Below are 25,982 nucleotides of genomic sequence, written 5' to 3'. Positions count from 1 at the left end.
AAACTTTTGGCCAGCATATCGCTTCTCCTCATCTCTGTTTTTCGTGAATTATATATCTGCTATTAATCTAGAGTTTACTCTGGGCAGTAAAGACATTATGTCAATACCCGGTCTCAAATACTTGACAGCCGGGCAAATTCAATTGGACTGACTCCGCCTTGCTCATGCGGGACTTGTCCATAGGATTTTTTTTCTCTCTCTCTTTCTTTTTTTTTTTTTTTGTTGTCATTCCTCCGCGTGCCAGTCTGCGTGCCCCGCGCTCTCCGGCGGACTCAGTTCTCCACGCTCCCCTCCGGTCACTCACCCCCCATCAGCACCGAAGAGCATTCTGACGCACAGGACCAGTGGCAGCAGCGGCGGCAGACGGAACAGAAGCAGCAGGAGAAGCAGCAGCAGCAGCAGCAGTAGCAGTCAGGACACTTTTAGGGGGAGTCTGTGGCAATCACCGAGCAACATGTTCCCGGCGGGGAGACGGGAAATCCGCAGCTGGGTCTCGACGGTACCGCCGCGGAGCATGCTTGGACCTGGGCAGAATGGACAGGTGTGGATGTCCTTTTGGATTCTGCTCTTGTCGACTTGTATCCCTAGCGCTCAGGCTCAAGGTAAGATCCGTAACTCAGTTGTATTGTACTTAGAGAAAAAAAAATAAAAGTGTGATAAAACGAATTAATACAATGCGACTATTATGAGGCACATAAAAACAGCCCACAAACTATATTTGGCTTTAGAAATGCTGTATAAAAGCTCAGGTCAGGAATGAAAAAATAAAGGCAAATATGGATTTAAAGTGAAATAACGTGTCAGTTGTGCGCATAGTGTCACAAAACCATAACCTGAGGGACAAAAAGAGCTTTTGTTGTTAAAGAAAAAAAAATCCTGTTGTCATCACAAGCAGTTTGGGTTGTTTCTGCATCTCTCCAAATGCATGCATTCAGATCTGTTAAGTATTTGCATATTCCAGATTGGCTGTTTTATTACATTTTAAAAACCACTTGGATTATTTCACTGGTTATCATGACCTGTTGTGAAATATGTGAAGTTCTCTGGTTCTCTGACAGTTTCACTGCTGCTGCAGATTAAGCTGCCCTTTTTTGGCTCCCCCTTTAAATATTCTAGCAGAGATCATTAACTTGCACGGTTATGACTACAGTGTGGAAACATTAAAAGAGAGCAGTTGTTTCAGGATTCTGAAGCATTGGTTCACTGGAGAATGTGTCTTGCAGAATCCATAAATCACAACGAGCTGGTTTCATTTAATGTCCAGCTCACCCAGAGACATGAACAACACTAATCACACGGTTACTATGAAACTGTGACTCCTTGCTTGTCATTTATCAGCTGTTAACTGTTCGGCCAGTGAGAACCTAATGAGATCTGCTAAATAAAAGCAGAAAGCCGTGGAGAACAAGTATGACCTGCCGTCATATTTCATGAGTGGAAAAACTGTAACTGCTGGTTGTCACAAGAAGTGAAAGTAAGTTAACATAGGAATCAGCACAGTTTGTGGAAATGCTGAAACATAAATCTTCCTTTTTGTTTTGTCCCAATTAATTTCAGTAACTTCCTATTTGGTTCTCCTTTGCAATGCCATGGCCTTTGCTGACGAAGTAAAAAATATGTCTTCGACGCAACAGACTATCAAGCATTTCTTGAAGGTCCCAGAAAAAAAAAAGTCTTCTTCAGATGTTGATTCATTTGAGAGGTGCCTTCTCTATGCACTCCTCGTTTCACAATCGCACTGCTCGGTACACCAGAGTGCTAAAAGCAGCATAATCCCTGCACTTGTTTGCCTTTGAACAACTTACGTTGCTCTAAAGTGCTCCCAACCTTATCTGAGAAGAGTCTCTGGCGTCTCTTATTATGCAAGGCACAGTTCCTCTAGCTGTTATTAGCATCCCTTTCTCAAGCCAACAAGCCTGAAGTATGTGTGTGTGGATCTATTGAGCGCCACCGGGTTACTTCACTGGGATTTTACCTTTTCTCCTTGAAATAGAACCATTTCTTATCCCTGCAGTTCCTTTTCTGTTCTTGTGAGCATTTCTGGTTGTGCATTAGCATTGGTGAGAGGTCCAATCCTTTTGTCTGTCTCCTCTTTCATTTGAGAAGGGCCTCCTCTATGATGCATTGTCTATGCTGTTCGGTCTTCGATGAGGATGCTGTTGTACCCGTTGCAGGGGGGGGGGGTCCTCTCAGCATCCAAAGACACCTCGTTCCTCTGAAGTAGAACACCCCTTATCCTCAAGGGGGGATCCTTGTTTGCAAATGAGCGGCATAAAAGCAGTGTCTGTACAGAAAGTTAGAGATGCTGCAGTTATTCCCTGAGAGACAAAGACCTCTGAGGATGACAGAAATTAGGCAACACATAGCCACCTCCAGGGAACAGGTGCTATGTTGCCGCTTGTTTTTCAGCAGGTTCATATTGAGGCACCTGCTGTTTTTAATACAGATGGCTCTTCGATTGCACAAGAGGATATGTGGCTGATCCACAGGAGGAGCCTTTCTGCTGGTTTTACTCAACAAGCCATTTTAAGACTCATGCAGATCCCATAATCAAAAAGCCTGGTAAATAAATGTGAGGGTCTGCTTTTATTTTTCTCTTAGCTGCCTTTGTGTTGTCTTTTTTTTCTCTTCCTCAATAAGACTGCAGAGATTGATGTGTGTTTGTGAGTGACTGTGTGTTGGGGTGCATTTTGTTGTGTGTAAATGCGTGTGCGTGCGTGTGGGGGTGTGTGTGCACAGTTGCCTGTGCTTATGTTCCTGTCTATTGAGCTTTAATCTAGATAGCAGCATTGACATTCTGCCAACCGACAGCTGCTATAATTTTCTGGACGTACGTTATTATGCAGCTTGACAGCTGTCAGCCATTTCCAAATCTTTAAATCTTATGATAATCCTCAGTGCTTACACAAAAAAAGCATTTGTTTAAAACACTCTGAATCTGTGTGTGATTAAAACTGCCTGCTCTAATGCGGGCCTGCACATCATAATTCATCCCCATTGGTGACACACAAGCAAGCACATGCACTTGCAGGCGCATCCACAGATAGATAGAAAAATCAATATGTACAAGATTACACAAAACAAGTATATTACAGTTTTAATAGAATTACAGATGTCCCTTCTTATAAAGACTGCTGGGAAGCCTGTTAATCTGCACCTGCATGTGCAACTGTAGAACAAATTTAACATGCTAATACTCTAGTAGATCTGCACATTCGCACTAAAGTCACATAATTTTATGTGGAAAAATACATGCATAATTTTATGTGACTTTAGTCACATAAAATTATGCTAAATCTGTTGTAATTGTGTCGCCTGTACAAAAGGTGACGGAAATCTTCATTTAATTTTACAACTGTGCAAGTACTAACACGGTGAAGTGGAGGTGTTACATGTGTTTTAACAATTTCATGTCACAGCTATTCTCTGTGCATTTATATTTACGTATAAATAGTTTGGTAGAAGGCCGTTAATTTAACATGTTGCCAGGGAGAGGAACAGCTGTTGAAAATTCTGACTTTTTCTTGGCTCATCCCTGGAAAAGCCCCAGAAGTGACTCACTTAGCATCAGGAGCTTTTCTTTACAGATTCTGACAAGTTTTACTTGCTAATCTTGAGAGTTTTAAATGAAGGCAACTGGACTTATCTTGGTAGAAGTCCAGTTGCCTTCATTTAAAACTCATTTTTATCATGTCTACACCACTACATCCCTGGTGTAGATTCGATGACTGCGAATCTACACCAGGGTTTGTCCAAAGTTGGTATTCAAGGAACCATATCCTGCATGTATTTTTCCGGGTTCAATACACCTGAATCAAACGGTGACTCAGGAGCAGACCTCTCCAGAACATTGACATGCTGAGGAGGCATTCACTACCAGTGTTTTTAACCAGGGAAGGAAATAAAACATGTAGGATACCATCCCCCGAAGACTGACTTTGGACACCCCTGATTAGTCCAGTTTTTTCTTGAATGCATCATATATATAAGTGCACCTGCTATGAAACCTCTAACCTCCAAGTGACTGTATAAGGAGTCATAGGATTGCTAGAGGGAGCTTGATTTAGACTTTAGCCTGGTTTCTCTATACCTATGATGTTTACATTTAGCTTTTTGTCCTTTCAGGTAAATAATTAGGTGCTGCATACTTTGTATGTATTGAAAAGACTGACATAAAACTTTTGCTTAATGTTTCTTTCTTTATCATCACTGTAGTTGAGGAAGACACTTATAATGCTGACTCTTTGCTTTCTTTTTAAAGTTGAGAAGCTAAATATATAATTTCACACTTAAGTTCCGCCAATTAACATTCTGCATATGTTCAGGTTTAAATAAGTCTATATCATTCAGTATGAGAGTGTATTGAAACAAAATGGTTGTGCCAAATATTCTCAACAGAAATATATGAACCATTAACATCCCTGTTAATGGTTATTTTGATACATGTACAAACAGAAAACTTAGGTGAGTGTTTTGACAGTTGCTGTCTATTGTTTTGTTTATGACAAACACATTAGCAATTCATTATTAAATTCTGTACCATTAACAACGAGTAGAATGTCCACACTAATACCAAATTACTTATCAATTAGTTATCAGTTCATATGGTGATGAAATTATTGTGTTAATGTAATCTTGTCTACAAATCCTAACTCGGTACTGTGCAAGTGTTGTGTTGGACACGCTCATGTATCAGTGTTAAGTAAAATGGAGTTAAATATGTTTGTTCACCAAAGAGAAATTGGCAACTTAGTTACTTTATTTCTGTGTAATATGGTTTATGTAAAGAAGGTCTATCTTCTCTTTCAACCTCAATTTCCCTTTCCCTACTTAATTAAGAAAATCATCCTCATTTCATTATTCTGCCACCACCATGTTTCACTATTGCAGTGGTTGACTACAACATGATGTACTGTGTTAGTTGTCTGTTATATATTTAGGTGATCTGTATATTCACTCAGCCATGAGTAGATGGCTAGATATAGAGAAAATAATGACATCTTTACATAAGGTGATGGAAGTCTATTTTTTTCTAAACTGATAAGTTTTGACAACTCTACACATCCCAGCACAGTACTGTCCGAGTGCTGTGTTCCAAACCCATCATGCATCAGCTATACATTGTCCATATTTATGACATAGTTTTGTATTTCAGTGTTCAGTAAAATGCAGTCAGTGAAGCATATTCGCCAGAGAGAGAGAGAGCAGCCGCTAAAAATTTTGACTTAAATGCTTGTTTTTTTTGCAATATGGCTCATGCCAGGAAAGCCCAGCAAGTGGTTCGCCCAGCCTCAGGTGAAATGGTGTCAGCTTCCATATCAGACTCCCTATGCGTCTTCTGTGGCTGCCTCCCATGTTTGGTTGGTTGGCTGAGTTTTTTTTTTCTCTCCTTCCTTTTGCTGCCAAATGCTGTCTACACATGTTTATTCATGCTGCCACAGGAAGCCTTATCCTGCAAGAGGCAACATCTCACAGCTCAAGTAAGAAAAAGTCTGCTCGCTGGCAGTAGCAATTAAAGTAAATTAATGAAAAGCCAAAATTTGTTTTGTAACAATGTCTTTCCTATTGTTTGAAAAATCTAAATGCTCCGAAAGGTTTTAGGAGTGACAAATGATTGCAATCAACCTCATTGTGCAAGAACAAAAGAGCTGTTTTGATGTCAATGTTCCTTTTTTTAGCTTCAGGAAGTCTTTAATTGGCTCAGTTCAGCAGTAAAACTGTGTTTATAGTTCATAATGCAAATGTAATCAAAATTAACTGCAGGGTTTTGGCATTCTCCCTTTGCTTAGTAATTGCCATTTGCCCAAAAGGCAGTGGTAATAGCTGTTTGCACAGGGCAGAGTCCTATCATGTCTGCGGATTTGGGTAACTATTGCTAAAATCCTCGCTTACTCTGAAGAACGCACTTTTTTCCTTTTTTTTGTTTTTTGATTTGTTGAAGTTGTCACAAAAGAATGGTACAAGCATAGAAAACAACAAAATCAGGTTATTCTGACAGATTCTTTATACCTGTAGAGAGCAGCATTGGTGTACAGAGTCAAAAATAATGTTCAAAATAAGGTACACTCAGATGTGATTTTCCAGTAATAACAACATTGATTGTCAAGCAATTTCTTCTTTTGGGGCCGATTTTAATCACATAGCCCGAGAGTGGTTTTGTTTCCATATCTACTTGTTTACTGATGAGACTGAGGGGGAGAGGCGCTGCAGGGGGGAACAGGGAAATTCTTCACATATTAATTCTCCTGGCTAAACGTCTAATCAATCCAACACGGGGCTTGGAGGCACCTCAGCTATCAAGAAATAAAAAATGTCTCAGAAGAGGCCTTGAGCTGAGCCAGAAACTGAAAGCAAAAATGACCTTGGACACTGGATGGAGGGGAATTTGAAGTGGCAGGTATTTGTTTGTTTTGTCTGATATAATTTTGACCAGGGAGCAGAGATGTTTTGCATGCTTCTCTTTGTAACGACCTCCTTAAAATGAAGCATTTGAAGAGCCCTCACAAATGGTGTCATTAGTTCCATCAGTGCAAGTGAGGGATTTGACTCAAACCGTATTCTTGGAAATGTACATGTGTCTCCGAGCCTCCGAGCTGTTGCATGTAAACATTTAAGAACACAAAGGCAACTCAAGGAAAGCTGTGTTGAGAAACAATGCCTTTTACAGCATAATGTGCCCACTGAATCTCCGCTCACATCCAGCATGCGCCTCCTGGGGACTGCTGAGTGTATTCTTGTGTTGTGACTAAAATGGCAAAAGGCACAAGGAGAGGAGAAATGGAGGAACCACTTTGATACCGTGGTGGCATGGGTAGGAGCGGAGTTTTTTTTTCATGTCTATGTCCCAATGAAAACAGCTGGTCCTGTTTACTTTGAACATTGAGGTGAATAAATTTACATCTTAACATTGTAGTCCATTCTTGGCCTAGACACTCTTGGCCATCCTCAAACCAAGACACAACACAACAACTACCTGCCATTAGTGACAACATGAATAGACACACCTATAATTTTATAAACATAAAGAAGGTTTAGGAATAGATCTCAAACTAGCCTAAGTACTATTGCTTTTTCTAAGGCTAGGCTGTCTTTAGACTGCCATCCTTCTATTGTATATCTGTGTTTTGTTTCAATGGTATGAGCCATTGTTATGCATGCCGCAGAACACTGAATTCCACACTGTTGATCTCAGCAGGTGTGCACCATTCAGAGTTTGTACTATGCAATGAAATGTACGTAGAGAGTAGTATTCTATACTCGGAAGAAACTGTGGTAGTAGGTAAATACAAAAACAAATAAATATGATGTAGTGCTAATAAAATGTAACAATCTAAAAAAATTTAAATTGGAAAACTTTCAAGAACTCCTAATACACAGTGAACTAAAGTTGGTGACTGTGTAGCAAGAATCAAGTAGCGAACCGAGAAGAGAGTACTGCCTATTTTAAACGAGTCATAAAATTTACCAGAGTAAATATACTTTTTTTGTTCTATAGCTTTGTATCAAAGGAATTCATGTTGAATTTTGGCAGGAAAACCTCAAACTTCCTTACCAATAATTCCAGCATTCCAATATTTTTTCCAAATTAAAATTCAGAAATTTCAGCTTCTGTGTGAAGAGAAGGAATAGTAAATCTGCATGTCAACCAATTAGAAAATTAGAAAAAAAGATGTTTTCAATCTTCTATGGTAATATTGTTGTAAAACATCTGTCATCATAGTGCTACATGGAAGCCTATTTGGTATTTGTAACAAAAAGTTTGAAAATTTACTGATTTAAATCACATTTTACTTTTCAGTTCTTGTTTGGAACTTTTTGTAGAGGTTAACCAGTTTGAGAGATAGGTGATTCCAAACTGAGACATGTTTTTTTTTTCTTTTTACAGGCAAATTCTTGTATGCAAATGTGCAAAGCTGAGCTAGCTGTCCTGCTCAGATTGTGCTTGGCAGCAGGCCCACCAGGCCCTCTGGGGGGGCTGGCAAAATGCCTTTCACTGCATCTCAATACCTTGTGCTCTGTATTGATTACAGCTTGAACCGCCTCTCTTTCCCCCCATTGTCTTGCTCTTGGACACATGGGATTTGATATCATGTTTGATTTCTGTTTCCAAGCACCTGCTGTCTTCATCTTCATCATCCATGTAGTTTAGATCTTACTCGCAGGGCCTTCATCATCCATGTAGTTTAGATCTTACTCGCAGGGCCTCCCCACTGCTGTCACAGTTTGACACTCCACCATTGCCACAAACAAACGTGCAACAGTGATACCAGCAGATATCAGTGTGGATGTTGAAAGCATTGAGTGAGATACACCTACAGAAATCCATACCAATCGTCTCATTTGTTGATAAGGAGTGCGTACATAGCAGAGTGGAACCGGTCGTCACTGAGGGTCGGCAGCACTTTGTGTGTTCACATAAGCTTTGATTGCTGTCCTTGCCCATAACATCAGCCGAGTATCAGTCAAGAAATGCGATGATAATGTGGGCTGACAGCAGAAGTGTCGGCTTCTTCTTTATGGGTCGATGTCAAATTTGGATCCTTGGCCCCATGTGAAAGTGCTTCAGGTCGGCTACTAAAAGCACGCGGCTGGATTCAACCTCAACAAAGGCTGGTTTGGTTTTCAAACATGAGCCTATTCAAGATTTATGCTTCTTGATTTCTATGCTGTTTTCACTTTCAGGCATCATTGGAAAAAAATGTCTTATTGCAATAAATGAGAAAATTATTTAGTCTGTACTGAATATTAGAATGTAAGTTATATTGAATAAATAAATGAAATACTGAATATTTAAAGGTTGTAAAAAAAAAAGTATGTTTGACCACTGCAGTTAAACAAATTATGCAAGCATACCGTACATACAAAAATGAATAGGCATTCCAAAGTCTGTTGAAATTATTAAATTGGAAAAGTAGCTCTCATTCTTGTATCTGCAGTAATAAACATTTAGTCCTGGAGAGCCAGTGTTTGACAAAGAAGCATAAATTTGCCAATATGCAAGTCAAACCCCTTCGTGTTTTTTGCCTTAAATGATTTCGGAGAAGTTTGGGTGAACAACTCAGAGGTTGAATAAGAAGTGTATGGCACACTGCACCTCTGAGAGCAGCCAACACTGACTGGGATGAAAGAGACCCTGCGCAGACAGATTTGCCTGCTTATTCAAATTTCAAAGACAGCCTGAAAGAGTAACCCAATGAAACTTCCTTTATTGCTCTAATGCATGCTAACAAATGCACAAACATGCACGCAGTAGCAATGTGCACAGTTCCTAATGCACATGCACGTTTTCTTATTCCAACGCACGCCTTGGCACAAATAGAAGTAGATTGTTTCATTATTGCTAAATGAAGCTTTCTCAAACCAGTGTTTGAAAGAAATACTGTAATTTCAGATGAATTGGCAAAATCAGAATTAGCTTTTTCAGCATGAATCATCTGTTCATGTCCTGATGGCCCTCTGTGCAAAATAGTTTCCAATTTAACCTAACTCCCTCTGCCACATCGCAGTCACTGCCAACTTCAGCGAGGTGAAGTAGAAAGGGGAACAAAAAAGAGAAATTAATATTGTTAGGGATGTCGATGGTGAGCCCTGAGCGGGATATTGATGGAGGAAAGAGAGAAGAGCACTGCAACACTGGGGCAGGGATTGCTGTGGCATACAGTAGCACAAATCCTAAATTCTGTGCTGATCCAATGGTAGCTAGGAAACAGCTGACAGTAAAATGGGGGGATCAAAGGGATTAGTGTGCCCAGTTTGAGCTGAAACAGTAACCCTTGCACTTCTATGACTGCCAGCTTTTTTCTACTTGCATTTCCTTTTATTTCAGGTGGTTTTTTTGCAGAAAAAGGGGAAATATAGGAGGTGCACACAAAAAAGAAAATGAACAAGTTAAAACAAGTTAAAACAAAACTGGCACATTTAAACCATGTATGCACACGCCATTTTGTAAAGAAGAAGCTCACTTATTTGATGTTGTTTGTTGCCTGTAAATGAAAATTAAATAACGATATTAAAAAATAATAATAATAACCTAAGTGTCAAATGTGATGGGGACTGTATCATGTTGCACTTCTGCAGGAGGGACTAGTGCACTTCAGATAATGGATGGCATTATGAGGAAAGAAAATGTGTAAATGTTAAAGTATCTCAAAATATTATTCAAAAGGACAACTTGCCTTTTGGATGTTGTCCAAAAGACAAGTTTTTTTTAACCCAAATTAGTGAGTGGTTTAAGACAGGAAAATTAATGTTTTATCATGGCTTTTACAAAAGCCTCTTTTCAATCCAATAGAAATTGTGTGGGCAAAGTGTATTTGTGTGTGAGCAAGACTGTCTTCAAAACTGACATCAGTTCTCAAAGGAGCAATGGTCCAAATTTTTCAGCAAGTCATTTTGAGAAGCTTGTGGAAGGACAATCAAAATATTTGTCCCAACTCATACATTTTAAAAGTAACTTAAAATAAATATTAGTGAAATGCACATAGGCTTCTGATCTTGAACGAAGTAAACATTATTTTATTTTGTGATTGTTTTGCCAGTAGAACAGTAAATGCTATGATTCTAATTTTTACACTTTTTTTCACTCAAACAAAATATGTTTAATTTGTATCCATAGCAAGTTTATTTACTGTGGAAAATGTGGGACGGCACCACCAAAAACTCCACTCTGACTTCCCAAAATTGCCATTGCCGCCATTCAAGCAAACAAGACAAAACAAAGACATGGCATCTGAAGGAAGAGGATGCACCTGTCACATGCAATCAGGGCTGCCGTTCGTGATCTGAGTGAGATTTCCTGTCACAGGGGCTCAAGACGCAGCCTGTTTAATTCTGCAGGGGGCTCCCATGTCCCAGATGCCTCGGTCACTGTCTCCCCTTGTCACAGAACCCGAGTTAAGTAACCAAACAAACGAGCCCAGGCGTCCCCTGTTAGGGACATGTACCGTTGTGCACTGGGAGGCCTGCTGACAACGATGGTCTCCCTGAGGTATCCAGATGGAAGGTACGATGGACATGTGAAGTCACTCTAGGCTGACAGAGCTTTACTCCAGAGATGAAAGCCAATTTGGATCTACATCACATGTGACATACAGGAGATATGATAGTTCAATCTGATTTGTGATGCCAGAATTCATCAAAAGTGTAAAGGCAAAAAGCATTTGCTCCTGAGCAGATGTGGATATGTTAAAGCTTGTGGTGCTGTTCCAGAAACCTCCGGCTGCTTCCCATCATCACTCTCCTCAAAAGTCTTTCACAGTGCTTGTCAAACTATTTCACTTTGGATATGAGCCTATGTAATTCCCCAGTTCTATGAAAGATAATGTTTAAACACATCTGTTGTAACAGCGGGCATGCACTTTAAGCCTGTAGGGACTGCTGAAATTGGAGTCATATCTGTTTAATGAAGTTGCTCTGGTCAATGTTTAATTTCGTGAATTTCAATTAAAAGGCCCCATTTCAATTTCTGCGATCACTCAAGGGGTTGTCGTGATGAGATTTAAAGAGGGAATTGTGTAAAGGAATGACCAGTCAGAAATGTGTTCTTTGAGTGCTTTATACATTGATCTATTAGTACATTGATAATGAATATTTAGCTTCCATAATGACAGAAAAGGTTCCTCTTTACAGGTAGAGAAACAATGAATCTTATAAAAATATGATTGGGTTCAGAGGCTGTAAGAGGATTAGAGAAAGTATGCAGATCTTGGGAATAGGCCTACTCTGAGGAACTCCAATAACTTTTTTACTTTTTTATTCTACTTCGGGGGCTTCTCCATTCAGTACCTCTCTATTAGAGAGGAATGGTGACAAAGAAGAAAAGATGAATGACAATGGGAGCAAGAACGCCAAAAGCCTTTATGTAAACTCTGAGGGGTGGCAGTGTTTAAAAGCTGTAATCACACCACTGCTTCGTTCCCAATGTGGTGTTCCATTCTGCATCATTGAAAGCTTGTTTTATTAATGCTGTCCAGAGTGAAGTATGGCGGGGATTGCTTTGTGTTCTTGATTTAAAGTGGGGTGGAGCAGAAACAATGGGCATGAAAAAAACATGGAGGGCTGTGAGATGCAGCCCACTTCCATTACCCTGAAAGGCAACAGCAACCAGAACGCAAAACAAAGAAGTGGATGTGAACTAAGTCTTAAGCATGAAAACCCCATGCTTTAGTTCTAGATGTGCTGGAAGTCTTAGAAAAATAGTCTTCCATGGTTTAATTCAGGGAAGGAATTATGTTAGTTGTCTTTGAATTTACTAGAATTAGTTCATGAAATTGTTTATTTGACACATACAAGCCAATAAAGCCAACAGACAGCATTTTTGAACAAGGTGGTGAAGTTACTGTGAGTCTGTTGCCTAATTGCTCTCATTAGCAGTTCACATTGACATAAGTTATTCTGCACAATTAACCCAGCGCCACCGAGATGTTACGAGGCAAAATATTACACTGGGTCAAGGGAACAAAAAAGGTTGTAATTAATTCTTAGTTAATTTAATTATTTCATATTTCATAGGCTGGTACAATGGTATGTTTTTGTTGTGCTTTCCTCAAGGGACATCAGTGACTTTTTCAACTGCATGTCTTGTAGAAATGAGGAAGTGCACACAGTTGATGGAAATCAGGAGCCATTGTTGTTTGACAGAAGGCACCTTTGCAGTGATTGCCTGTGTTATTAATTTGTGCGATGAGAGGAGGCAGGCTTCTCCGGCCTGTGATGGTTACCCGCCGCATTAAAGAACTGCTGCTATGAATGACACTCAGGACTAATGAATATGAATACATTTATAAAAATAGGCACAGGCTCCCCTCTCAGCGCAGATTGGGAGTGACAGCCACATTGACTGGGCATGCTTGATGAGAGAGGGAGCCGGTGCCCCTGGAGATGCAGGATGTTGTAGGCATCAGACATGCAACCAGCACACACACACAAACAGAAACATTGCGATTGTTCATAGGCAAATGTTACGGTACGATTGCATTCAAGAAGGGTCCGGCATTAAGAAAAATAAATAAATAAAGAGATCTCATTACCCTATTAACTTACTGGGCACTTAGCTTGTTTATCAAAAGAATGCATCTGCCTTACTAATCTGTCAACTTTCACCGTATCCATCAAAGCTAATTCCATCTATTTGTGGAGGATATCACTCCAAAAAGATCATTAAATGCTATCTGTGGAATATCGAACAGATGGGAGGCTTGAAAGAGGATTTATTTTAATTTGGAAAATCCACAGGTGTTCAATTGTTAGCAAATGATTTATGCTGCACAAACACATTTACATTGCTTGTCAGCCAACTTATAGATTGTTTCCTGTGGAAGCAAAGTGCTGTAATTTATTGTCGTTAACATACAATTCATTCTGTTGAGGCTGACTTTGGGGACATGAAGATGCATCAATTTATCTCTGCGCTAACAGTTTGGTATTTAAGAACAGTCATTACCTTACATGGCTATTAATAATGAACCACTGTTGACTGAATGGCTTTTATCACACTGTCTATATCTACAAGAATAAGGAATAATTTTACTTTAGCTTACTTAATAACAACACTCACTTGAACCTTTTGCAGAAATATAGATTAGAAAGTGAATGTCTTCTTTAGTTCCATTTTCTGCACCCTTCCACAGTTTCTGGAAAAAAAAACACATTACAGCCACACACTTCAGTGTATTTTATAAGCTAGTACAAAATTTCATTACTGAAAATGACACATGGTTTAAAACCAGTTTGCAATTAAAATCTTAAAAGTAAAGCATGTATAGGTTTTTAGTCCCCCTAAGTCAATATTTTGTAGTCATTACTTTCACTTCATCTACAGCTGCAAGTCTTTTGTGGTGTTTCCTCGCTTTACACATCATTAAACTAAACTTTTTTCTCATTCGACTTTGAAAAAGCCAAATGAGACACAGATTAAATTACACACAGAGGGGTTTTGTTTATTTATGAAGGTAATTGATCATACAGAAAATTATTCGGGGGTATTAGAGTAAAAGTGGTAATGCATGCCATATTCTTCAGATTTTTTGTTGTGCACAATATTAAACCATGGTTTTCCTTTACGATTCTCTCTTACTCTGTGTTGGTCAGTCATATAAAATCTCAAGGAAATACATTGCAAAGTTTGTAACTCAAATGTGAATTCAAGGGGAAGGAATACTGTTGCAAAGCAGTTTATTTTTTCATCACCTCACCCAAGAAATGTTCTATTTTTCCTTTCAAACTTGTGTCACAGAGTGTTCAAAAGGATTTCTTCCACTGAGTTTGTCCTTTACCAAATGGCAAAAAGAATATGCTAATATGTTCATCTGTTTTCCTCTGCATGTGATGATCCTAATTGATTAATTGAAGATCTGATTAGCTGCAGATTAATAATTCAAGATGTTATTTGCCATGCTGTTAAGTTCAGGTGCAGGAGCGTGACTGGCTAAGCCCCCACCTCGCTTTCAGATTTTCCAGCAGAGTTGCCGTCCTTGTTTTCCTAAGCTGAAACACAGGCAGAACCGATCCCTCAAAGTTCTGTGAAGGACTTTGATTGAGATAAGTGGAATATTCATTGCCTCCGACAGGCATAACCTTGGTGAAGTGTTCTCTGGCAGCCACTTGAGGAGCGTGGCAGACTGCATGCTCTGGACACTGGGCACGACTTACACCATGGTGCTAACCTTGAGCCAGGTTCCTGTAGAGCTGTGGCTTTGTATTTAAGGCGCATAGAAAATCCATTGAGGAGCTGACTTAACTAGGTTAGATGGCTCTAATGGATTCAAGCCATCAAACTTTGCTAATTAATGGCAGGAGCAACCTTGAAAGCAGTAGACAAACGTGTATTAATCTTGTAAAGTAGTGTGCAGTGATAGTCAATTGGTTTTCACCTTAAAACAACAATTATTTTGTTAAAATTAAAGTTGACATAGGTTTGTTTATTTCAGTGACTTTTTTTCTTAATCCAAATTCCTATGTTTATGTCATACTGAATGTTTGTGTTTTCTTTTAGCATTTCTTTGTATAAATTAAACAAGACATAAAACAATAAAAGCTGTCAGACTGTACCTCCTGTGCAACAGAGCCCCAGGGATTCTGTTTGATTTCCTCCTGATTCAGCATCACTGCCATTTCCTCCTGAAGGTAGTTCAGTGCGAGCTGTTCCTGGGGGTCAGAGGCCAATTCAGCATTATTGAATAATAAATAAACAGAAATGTGTTTCAGCCAAAGCTGATCCCTGTTGTTTCTTCTCCTCCTCACTTTCCTGAGCGGACAGAGAGCAGCTGGAGCCTTGTATTCTTTGTAATGGCCTGTATATATGCAGGGTTTCATATTTCAATCACTGCCACGGCAGTTGAAATTGGTGCTTTAAGATTAAGTTGAAATTGGAAAGTGGCTATCGTGTCTGCATGAGGAAACACATTTGAATTTGAGTAGAAAAGGTGCTCGGTGTCGCATCTGAACGGCAAAAGAAGTATTTCTATGGAGCAGACTTTACCTTCGAGCTATAAATGCTGTGGGGCTTTTCAAGCTTCAGTCAACTGATTCTTTTGTGAGATGTAACGTTAGAGACATCAAATGGAAGCATTTCACAATAGAGCCATCATCAGTGATTCAAAATTGTATATGTTAATGAGATATAAATGATGCATTGGTTGGATAGATCTGCAGTCAACTTATTAAATATCATTAGAGCATTCATTCATGCTAATGAAGTTTCTAATAATTTATATTTTGTATTTGACTTTAAAAAGTGAAATGTGTGAAAATGTGTTTTCACTTCTTTTTCAGTTACTTGTTAAAGGTCCATTGCTGTGAAAAAGGTATTTGCCCCCTTACACATACACGCTTTTTAGATCATCAAATAATTTCAGAAAAAGAAAGTGATAAACTGCCTGAAACAACCTGGCCCTCTGGTTATGCCACTCTATGGCTGCAACTCACCTAAAAACGTTAGATTAGTTGTTTTTTTTCAATACCAAAACTACTAGTGAGCAAAAAGAACCCAAAAGCCCATCTCACTTTTGCCTAATGGAGCAATTGTTGGAAGGTATGGGTCCTCTTACTGTAAATCTGCTATAAGACTAACAGTTCTACAGAAACAAAACATACTGACAAGCAAGCATAGTGGTGGCAGTGGGATGGTCAGGGCTACTTTATCCCTACAAGACCTGAACAATTTGCTGTAACTGATAGAACCATTAATTCTGCTCTCTGCCAAAAAATCTCATAAGAGACTTTCCGGCCATCTGGTTTTTAGCTTTAGCTTAAGTGTACTTCGGTTATGTAGCACAATGGTCCAAACCACACTAGTTGATCCACATCTGAATGTTTTAAGAAAGAAATGAAAGTCTCAAGTGCCCGAGTCAAAGTCCAGAATTAATTGCAAATGAGATTATATAGCATGACCTGTGGTACTGACTTGACAACCATCCAATGTAGCTCAATTAAAACAGTTTCTGGCCTCCTCCATAGTGATTTGAAAGACTCATTGCCAGTTACAGCAAATGTTAGATGACTGCTGTTGCTGCCAAATGTTAAGCAACCAGTTATTAGGTTTAGGGGGCAATTATTTTTTGCAAAGAGCCAAGATTTTTTTCTCCTATATATAAAAAGAAATCATCATTTGGAAAGAACATTTTGAATGTATTTGTATATGTTTTTATCAGACTTATGTTTGTCTGATATTGAAATTTGTTTGATTCTGAACATGCAAGTGCGACAAAAATGCAATAATAGAAGAAATATGTAAGCAGGCAAACATATTATCACAGCACCATTGTGTCAAGTTTGTGAGTTTTACCTATCGGCTCTTGCGGTCACCTACTTCTACTTCTCTTAGTCACACAGTCCTGCTCTCTCTTTGCTACATTAACTGAATATTCATTATTTGGCTAATGGTGGCGCCTTTGAAGAGGAATGATCATATTTAATTTTCTCGCCAGAGAAGGAACAGTCAGTGAGAGGCGAGTGAAGGAGAAAAGCGTATGAGAAAGATAAAAAGGGAGGGAGTGAGAAAATTACATCAAGCCATGAATGGAGCGGCACTGGGGCATGGAGTTTATGGACAGGCAGCGATGGGGCAGATAGAAGGAGATGAGATGAGTCTACAGATTACAATAAGATTATATCAGTCTATCTTCTGATAGTATTGATTGACCTGCACCTGTAACTCTTTTGTCTGTCAATGCAAACACAGTGGAGGGGGGGAGGTTGTTCTTCTCTCACCCACAAATGCCTTCCTTATTTGGAAAAACGCTTTTTCTCTTTCTCTCTCTCTTTGATAGAAAGTATCCAATTATGAAAAAGGCAAAAAAAAAAAAAGAAGAAAAAACAACGAGTGGCTGCAATGGTATTTCTTTGCTCTAGCAGCTGAAGTCCCTGACTGTGTTTATTGCTTTATCGATTACCATCACAAGGCAGTAATTTGCCAGGACTTGCAGGGACATGATTAAAGATCCGCTAGCGGTGCATGGTGGCTCTAGTTGTTGCTGGGGTGTCATCTTGATGAACACATGCTGACATGCAGCGTACATATGTGGACACTGACATAGTCGTAAGGGGGGCTGCGGATGTGTGGGGTGCATTGCTGTCACAGACATCAATGGCTTTAAATCTCCTGAGCTAACCTTTTAATGCTCTCAGATCCTTAAGGCTGGCTGGATAATTGATTGTGTTTGGTCTAATGGGATTAAGAAACACTAGAGGCCTTGAGTTGGACACAGTGACAGCAATGGCACCGATGCTGGTGGATTGGAAGATGGTAGGTCAATGTAAAAAGTGTGAAAAGGTGGGCAATGGATTGAGAAAGAAGTGTTTGTGTGAAAAAGAGAAAGATTTGTGAGTGAGAGGATAAAAAAGGGTGAAAAGATAGCTTCGGGTCTGCTTCTCAGTCCATTCCTAATTAGCTGTATGAGAAAACCAGAGAGTTGATGGTATCCCCAAGTGAAAAGCTTGTTAGCGTAAGAGATGCTATCTGCTGGCTATTGGTTTTGGCTATGTTTTGCTCACTTGGTGAGTCACAGTGCCCGTGGTGTGCAGCAAGATGAAATCGGTAGAGACGAGAGCCAAGGTGGGAAGACCCATCCCCCCCTTATTACTCAGGACAGAGACTGTCCCAACCTGACATTTCAGCAACTGCTGTGCGTTTGCTTTGTCACTCTCGCCACAGCTTGTTTGAAAGTGTCAATCTCCCAGATTTCCTTTTTTTCCCCCTGGATTATTTTTACCTTCTTTCCTCTTTTGGAATGAGATAAAAGCAAACGTTTGTGTGGGAGAATAGTGAGGTATGATTCTGCAGTTAGTATTTTTTTTCCCTCCAAATTTTACTGACTTCTTCATGCCCAGTATACTGCAGCTATGTGTCGGGAATCCTTAGTCTCTAAGCACAGAGCTGTTTCCATCAATGCCAGTTTTTGTTGTTTTTTTTACGTTGTTCCTTTTCAAATGTGCTGTATACAGCCAGGCAGTAACTCATAGTATAGAGGTTAACAGGGTCCATCATTGCTGGATTGCTGGCTCTATTCACAAGTCCAGCCAGCCAGATTATGCCACAGATCCAGGTTTTGTCTCGGGTGAATAGAGGCTGTGGCAGCCCACCGGCCCTTTATACTGGGCCACATTTTCACTTGGGATCGGAATATGCCAGGTCAGGATAAATGTTGCCATTTTGCCAGCTTCCTCTGGCAAGAGTAGCGAAGCTAAAATGTGTCATTGTGAATATGTTTATGTGTGAAACTGTGATGGTACAAGTGTCAGTTAATGAAAGACAAAGAGAGTAGAGAGAGTATAGCACAGAACAGCAGGAGGGCAAAGGAAAAAGGCAGATGATTAATCTGGTGTGTGTGGAGTAGGCTATGTGTGTCTGATTACACTCTGGTAGAAACCTGAGAGAGTAAGGCACTATGCTGAACACAGAAAATCGTGCTGCATATTTGCTAGGTTGAGAAAATGTGTCACTCTGACCTGGCTGTCTATTGTTGTCGATGATATGACAGGTGAGGGGTTGCTATGGTTACCTCAAGTGGGACTTGGGTTGAAATTAAGAAATTTTTTCTTTCCTTTTGGTACGATGGCCTCACAATTTCACAGTTCAAACTTTTTTCATGCCTCACATGTCCCAGTTTTGTTTAGGTGATGAGTGATATTGTAACACTTTATGGGTGCAGCAGGTGTTACTATTAGGTGAGTGCCAGTTGGTGCACATAGTGGGTGTTAGAAAGAGCTATCACTTAGCCCCTTTTCTCGATCTGTGGAGACTTCTCAGAGAGCAGTGTGTCCTTACCAGGGCCAGATGCTGCCTCGGTGTGCTCAGCTTCCATCTTTTCCACTCTTCCCTCATTCCCAACCCCACATCAAAGACGTGCAGCCCGTTTTCCCCAACAGCTCTAAATCTCTTTAATTCCATCATCTGTGGCCCATTGAGGGCTGCAATTTAGGCTTTCACAGAATTTTAGTATGCTATTAAAAAATCTTTAGGGTTGGTGGCCAAGCCCTGTAGCAGTGAGGAGGGCAGTCATCAGAATGTGGTTCTCTCTCTAACCTCTGGATTAGTGTCCCTGGGGAAACATTTAACCATAAAGACAAGTCTTGAAGACATAGATAATTCAAAACATATATGACTTTAGAATGTACTTTTTAATCTAATACTTTGTTGTAATGTGAATGTTTTCACCATTTAGGCAGCTTTTGCTTTGAGAATGGTAACATCCATAGCTCCATGCGCTCATCAAGCACTTTATGAAGTACAGTTTGTCAGGTTTGAAACACTTGTCCTTTTCCCGAATTGGATCCAGGTCTGGCCTCAGAATTGTTTTATTTGTGTTTGTCATAGATTGAACAAGGTGCCTGAAATATTCATCAGGCATCTTCATATGGACAAAATAATATTATGCAGTGATTCATCCCAGCAGATCTGAAGGATCATCTACTGCAGGAGTGTCGAACTCATTTTCATTTTAGATCATATCATGATCATGAATGCCCTTAAAGGGCCAGTTGTGGCAAAATGTATTGATGAAGCTACTCATTAACTGTTAAAATATTATCCTGGTACAACGTGCTGTAAAAAAGGGATGAACATGTTTAGTAACAACACTGAAATAGGCGGTGGAGTCATGCTGTCTTGTTGTCTATGCTAAATTATGACTCCACAATCTAAATGTTACAGCTGAATTAGATCAGCCATTATCTTTTATCTTCTCCTGTTGTCCAATTGTGGTGAACCTGTGTGAATTGCAGCCTCAGTTTTCTGTTCCTTAAATGACAGGAGTAGAACCTGATCTGGTGTTCTGCTGTAGCCCACCTACGTCAAGATTTGACACATTGTACAATTAGCTTTGTTATTTTGGAGAAATTGGTTGTAATGAATCATTATTTGATCTAGTTCATCCTCTCTTATCTTGAACCAATTTGCCCATTCTCTTCTGGTCACTGACCGTAATAAGAATTTTTTGTCCATATGGCTGTGTGAATTGCACAGTGTTTTGTGTTTTTCTAGACCATTGTCTGTAAACTAGTCATATTATGTTTTTTAAAAATCCAAATACACCAGCTATTTCTGAATTACACAGACTAACCTGTCTGGCATCAACAATCCAGCCAATTTCAAAGTCAATTAAACCTCCTTTATTCCCTATTTAGATATGTATTTCAAGTTTCAGCAAATCATAATCACTGGACTCCTTAGGCACATGTTGTCTTTTTATTGATTGATTATCTGCATTCACTACTTGCATCAACAAGCGATTGAACAGGTGTACCTAATAAAGTGTCCAGTATTTGTAGACATCAGTTTTAATAATAATAATAATAAAGATGATGATGATTATGATAATAATAAAACTTTTATGTTTATATGTGCCTTTATATGTGTAGTTTTCTTCAAATTAACCATTACGTTTTCATCAGATGTTATGTTATTATGACTTTTCTAGTGCTTCGATGGAAAGCTGCACTCTTTCACAAAAAAGTGAAAGAAAAATACTTTGCAAACTAACTCAGTATAATGTCTGTAGGAGTTGTTTATATTATTACATCACGGGTTCTCCAGAGTATTCTAATGTTGTTCATGCTCATAATCAAGGGTCTCCTGGGCTCAGGTTTCACTGACTTACACCAACTAATGGGGAGTTGGTTAAAGCACTGTTGGCCTTCTGGCAGCTGTCGAAAGCCTCTCTCCTCCTTCAAGCTGAGAAAGGGGGGCACGTCCTTTGCACACCTGACGTTGACTCTAAGAATGATTGACCTGTCTTAATCACTGGTGTGCCTTTGCATAAGCTGAGTGTCCCTGCTTGGAGCAAATCTAACTTGTTTCTCTACACTACTGTCCTCCTCACATTCTTATTTGCACTGAGTGTCAAGAAGAATTCCGTCAGCTTTCACTGCTATTACTATCTAAATCAAATTAATACTAAGCAAATTAATACTTTTAGACTGTAAGGATTGTTTGTTCTAAAAAAAAATGCTGTGTAAGCCACAATGGCTGATGAGTGGCAATCAGTTTGGTCAATGTGACCAATGAGAGATCATTGTCCCCGACATGTACAGCATGACACAGGTTCTCTCAAAGATTACTACCAACCATCTGAGATACTATTGTGAACAATGTTCTTTCAAGGAGACAAACTTTAATGTTTTCATCCTGGAGAGATGTCTATTCCAACTAGTCTAGCATATTCAAAGGGTTGTTTACTTCTGATAAAAGGGACTCTTCATTCAGCTGTTTGATGAGATTATTATCAGTAAATAGTCCCTGTTTGTCTGTTTACTCTAGATTCTCACTGGCAATGCGGTTCTCCCATCTGGAAGTGTTTTTTTTTCCTTCTTCTTTTATTTACCCAGTATCTGGCAGACAAAGATAAACAGTAGTGTTGTTTGCTGACAGGCCAATGTCAACACCGGTGATGTCACTGATATCCATTGTAACAAACAAAATTGCAAAACAATGATACGGGATTAGTTCTTTGACAATCAGGGACAACCCAAGGGTAACATAGAGATATGAGCCTGGAGTAGGACTTTAGTTTCGCACATCTCTGCAACAGCTGTCTCTCCACATGTCAGTAACAGCACATACCTAATCCAAGGCCTCGTTGCCCATTAAACACAGAGCAATTTTGACAGAGCAACATGACCCCCTACCAGATGAAATGCTAGGTACTGGATTATTTGTGGTGTGGCAGATCATCCCCAACCCTTTCACCCATCCAGTCAGCCACAGAGGTGGATTAGAGGTTTGCTAATCTGACTATGTGTGCTGACACATGTCAACCATTGGATGTCTGCTGTTAGATGCTTTGGGGGTAAGGACAGACATGTCTGTATAATCCGGGATACACAGTGTTTTTTTTTTTTTTTACATAATTTTAACACCAATTAATCACACATACATACAGTATATTGCAGATACAACTGTTCTGGGCTTTGTAGGCTTCCTTGTTATTACTAAACAAACATTTCCTCAACCGCTAAATACCACCCAGGGACTCTTGTCACATTTTTCTATGGGCAAACCCTTATTTTCATTTTGGTGCAGCCAATGGCACCATATAACCTTTTCCTTCACTTCTCCCCTTCTTCTTCTCCTCCTCATCACCGTGTCAATCATCAAAATTCTGTCACTCTGGATATGTCTATGTTGTCTCAGAGTCAGAGCTAAGATCCAGACAGAAGTCAGAGACGAAGGCACGCTACCACTTCCTTTCCTACTCTCTTGGAATTGTAACACACTTTTTGCCTTTCCCAGATTTTAGTTTTTCCTTTCTACATTTTTTCTCCACTGATCTAATTTGCAATATTTCCACATGTTAGATGAAGCCTGTACATGCGGAACAGAGTACACATGGCCAGGGAATTGAGAAGTGCAAATAATTCCCTCATGTGGAAAGGCTGCAATTAACTGGGGATGTCAGCCTTTGTAAAATATAATTGAGTTCAGGACGAAATGAACGTCTCTAATCCGGCCGACAGAGCACTGTCAATCAGTGTTCTTCGCATTCCCAAAAAGTAAGTGTCATGCTTGTTTATGTCTGTCTGCATAGTGAGGTTATAGACACTGTTTAGGCAACTGCCTCTGTTCAGTGTGTGGGTGACTGAGTGACATTGCATGCCTGGTGAGAGTGGGATGTTACTGTATAGAAAAACACTGGACTTCTGTTTTCTCTTGCAGGCTTGTGATAAAATTGTGCGCTCAGGCATGAAGTCTGACACCTGTGTGATTGAAGAAATATTTTCTCCGTTATTGAGCTTAAATCGCCCCTTGTGGCGTGCGGAAGGGTGTTGGTAGGAAATACATCTATTAGCATGGCATGGCTTCACCTCAATTCTAAGGGTCAAATAACACTAACATTCTCTTCTTAGTTAGAGGTCAGCCTACATTTTTTCAGGTCTTTCTGTTTTTGTTTTTTTTTTATCACTCTTCAAGTGACACTAACAATCTTCAAGAAACTGTGTTGGAAATGTCAACCACTTAACAACATTCAGATATTTCTTGTCATGACATAAAAATTGTGTTGACCTTAAACCGTGTAGATAGATGAATCCACTTAGGGAGCACATATTATGTTCTCTATAATTCACTTCCACCTGTCATTTTTGCTTCTATGTCCACTTTGGTTTCTCTGCTGTGGCCTTCCTCTAATCAACCCTCTTACAAAGACACTTTAGAGCCAAGAAACTTATTGGGTACCAAAGTGTCACTCAGAAAGTCATTTGTCTGGTGTGTGTCAATCTGTTTAGTTTTTGTGTTTCTGATAATTGCCTTTCAAGAACCTCCTTAGCAACCCCTTTACCCTCCCAACAGACTGCCTGCAATGGATTAATTACAGGGAGCTTGACAAATGGTTGCCTACAGTTGTTGTGGCTTTGTAAACTCTCTTGACTAATCAGCAGAAGACAGCGCCATGGTCACTCAACGCGACCTCATCACCAGAGCAACACTGTAGCTGTGACTGAATGGCCCCAAGTCAAAGATTAATTGTGCTGAACCCTCAGTGGCATGGACTAACTGATGGCTGTGTTGTTCCTGTTGATAAAGGCGGTGTTTCTTCACTGGCACCTGTAAATTTAGTGTGAATAAGAAAAATATGTTTTCCCTAATGCCTTTATCTATAAACAAACAAAAAAATATTCCAGTGGGGGAAGTGCGCAGAAACTTTGCTATAAACACTGACAAGACGAGCAACTCCAGAACTTTGTCTGGCTGTTCATTAAAAATTTTGTTAACTAAATGAATGACACAACTAACATTTTCTATACATTTAAAAAAATTATTATATACTTCTCTATTTAATTACATTTACTTGGCCATTGCTGTCCTGCTTAATTCTGCTCAGTTCTCATCTCCCTTCAGTCTGTAATTTCTCCCATTGAGCTTGATTTCTCCGATTTAATTACAACCGGGCCAATCAGAGTTATAAACAATTGACTTCTCCTTTGTAGGTCATTTGTAGTCTACCTATAGGTTTGTAGTTTGGCAGTGAGAGGAGTGAAAGTGAATGGGGGTATTTAGTCCATGTTGGTCAAGCTTCCAAATACTGAGCAATTAAAGTTGGAGCAAGAGGAATGTACATGGGATTTTATAGCCAGCAAAGATGTCATAGCCCTACTCCCCATGGTGTTGGTTACAGTGCAGGCAGTTTCCGACTTCATTGAGCTGCCACATTACATATGTCACAGCTAAACATTAGCAGTTGGGCAAAATTAGATCCAATCATTTGAAATTTTTATAGAGTCCATGCCTCTAGCAAGCAATCGTTTATCAACAGCCGAGACCCCCTATATGAATCAAAGAACAAGGGGCTGGTTTTTACCTGGCTGTAATGATATTGGTAGTGAAAGACAATTGACTCCTGCACTTTCCAGTCTGTCTGCCTTATGTGACTCAAGTGAAGATTTTTAAGGCAATTTGCCAAAAAGTACATTATTTTGAAAGGGCAAAATAACCACTGGCCATATATTTTCCTTTGTAGATTTGCATAAAAACATAAGCAGTAGGAGGAAGAGATAAATTTGTTAAAGACTATGTGTTTGGACAGCTACATCTTTAGTAATCTACATGTGAGTTAACCTTCTGTTTGAGCAGCTTGATAATACTGACCTGCGGGGAATCCAGATGGAACTAAATATCTGTTGCTGCCTGGAAGAAAGCATTGTTTCAAATAACATATGATACTCAGACATAGTAAATTCAATAAAAATGGCAAAAACATCTGTTCCATGGCTGAGGTGTTGCATTTACTTTGCAGTCTTTGCATCTTATAACCTATTGTCAATGATCAGAAAACATCATTTTCTGATCACTGACTTCTCCTGTATGTACCAGTCCTTTTCCCAATTGTCTGCAGCTTAATTTTGAAATTTTCAGGAATTTGTATATCTCTAAAGTGCTAGAAGATAGACAACATAATCAATGCACTTATACTTCTAAATGTACCTTTGTGAATTAGTACATGTGAAAAAATATGTATTTGTAAAGGTGTATGTGTTGTTCTGTGGGGCTTGCACTGGATAATGGATGTTTGTGTGTCTTTGGAAGCCACTTGTCTTGAAATCAGATCCACTCAGTCCTTAAGAAAACACTAGGCTTTACAGGATTGCAAACTGCATGAGAGTTTATTTTTTCCTCATTTGTTTTCTTTCCCCCCTAGTGAGGATGGCTTTTTTTAACCATTCTGTGCACACAAAAGAGTCTGCCATTATCACAGCTGTAATCGACCGTTACAGATTCTCTCCCACTAGAGTGCTCGTTAACTGCAGGACAAAAAGCCTCCAAAACAGGCAGCACATCCTGGTGCAAACAACAGGGTGGTTCGTTGTGCCAGCTTAAACCAGCAGCTTGTAAATTGAATCCTGTGGCATACAGACAAGTGTACAGTGTTCAGTGGAGCTTTGCCACTATCGCTAAGCCAGCAGAGCCCCGAGCTGACCCTGAGGCTCAACAACACCTGGCTCCTCTCTTGTTAATCATGGGCAAAGATCCAATCTAAACACAAATGCCTGTG

The 25,982-nt window shown here is 39.6% G+C and overlaps 1 protein-coding gene across 3 annotated transcripts in view; it reads left to right on the top strand.

Annotated features, from left to right (window-relative positions):
• Nucleotides 1-215: 215 nt before the first annotated feature.
• The window catches only part of LOC116735982 (protein sidekick-2-like), a 103,322-nt gene continuing 77,555 nt past the window's right edge, over nucleotides 216-25,982 (top strand). For all 3 annotated transcript variants that reach the window (XM_032588184.1, XM_032588185.1, XM_032588183.1), the window contains exon 1: nucleotides 216-602. In XM_032588184.1, the coding sequence (XP_032444075.1) occupies nucleotides 455-602 (148 nt within the window). In that variant the 5' untranslated portion in view covers nucleotides 216-454. The remainder of the gene's footprint in view (nucleotides 603-25,982) is intronic.

This window comes from Xiphophorus hellerii, chromosome 16 (genome assembly GCF_003331165.1).
Source record: "Xiphophorus hellerii strain 12219 chromosome 16, Xiphophorus_hellerii-4.1, whole genome shotgun sequence".
In the NCBI taxonomy this organism is placed as follows: domain Eukaryota; kingdom Metazoa; phylum Chordata; class Actinopteri; order Cyprinodontiformes; family Poeciliidae; genus Xiphophorus; species Xiphophorus hellerii.
Note: the sequence above shows the minus strand (reverse complement) of the source record. Positions and strands in the feature narration are given on the sequence as shown.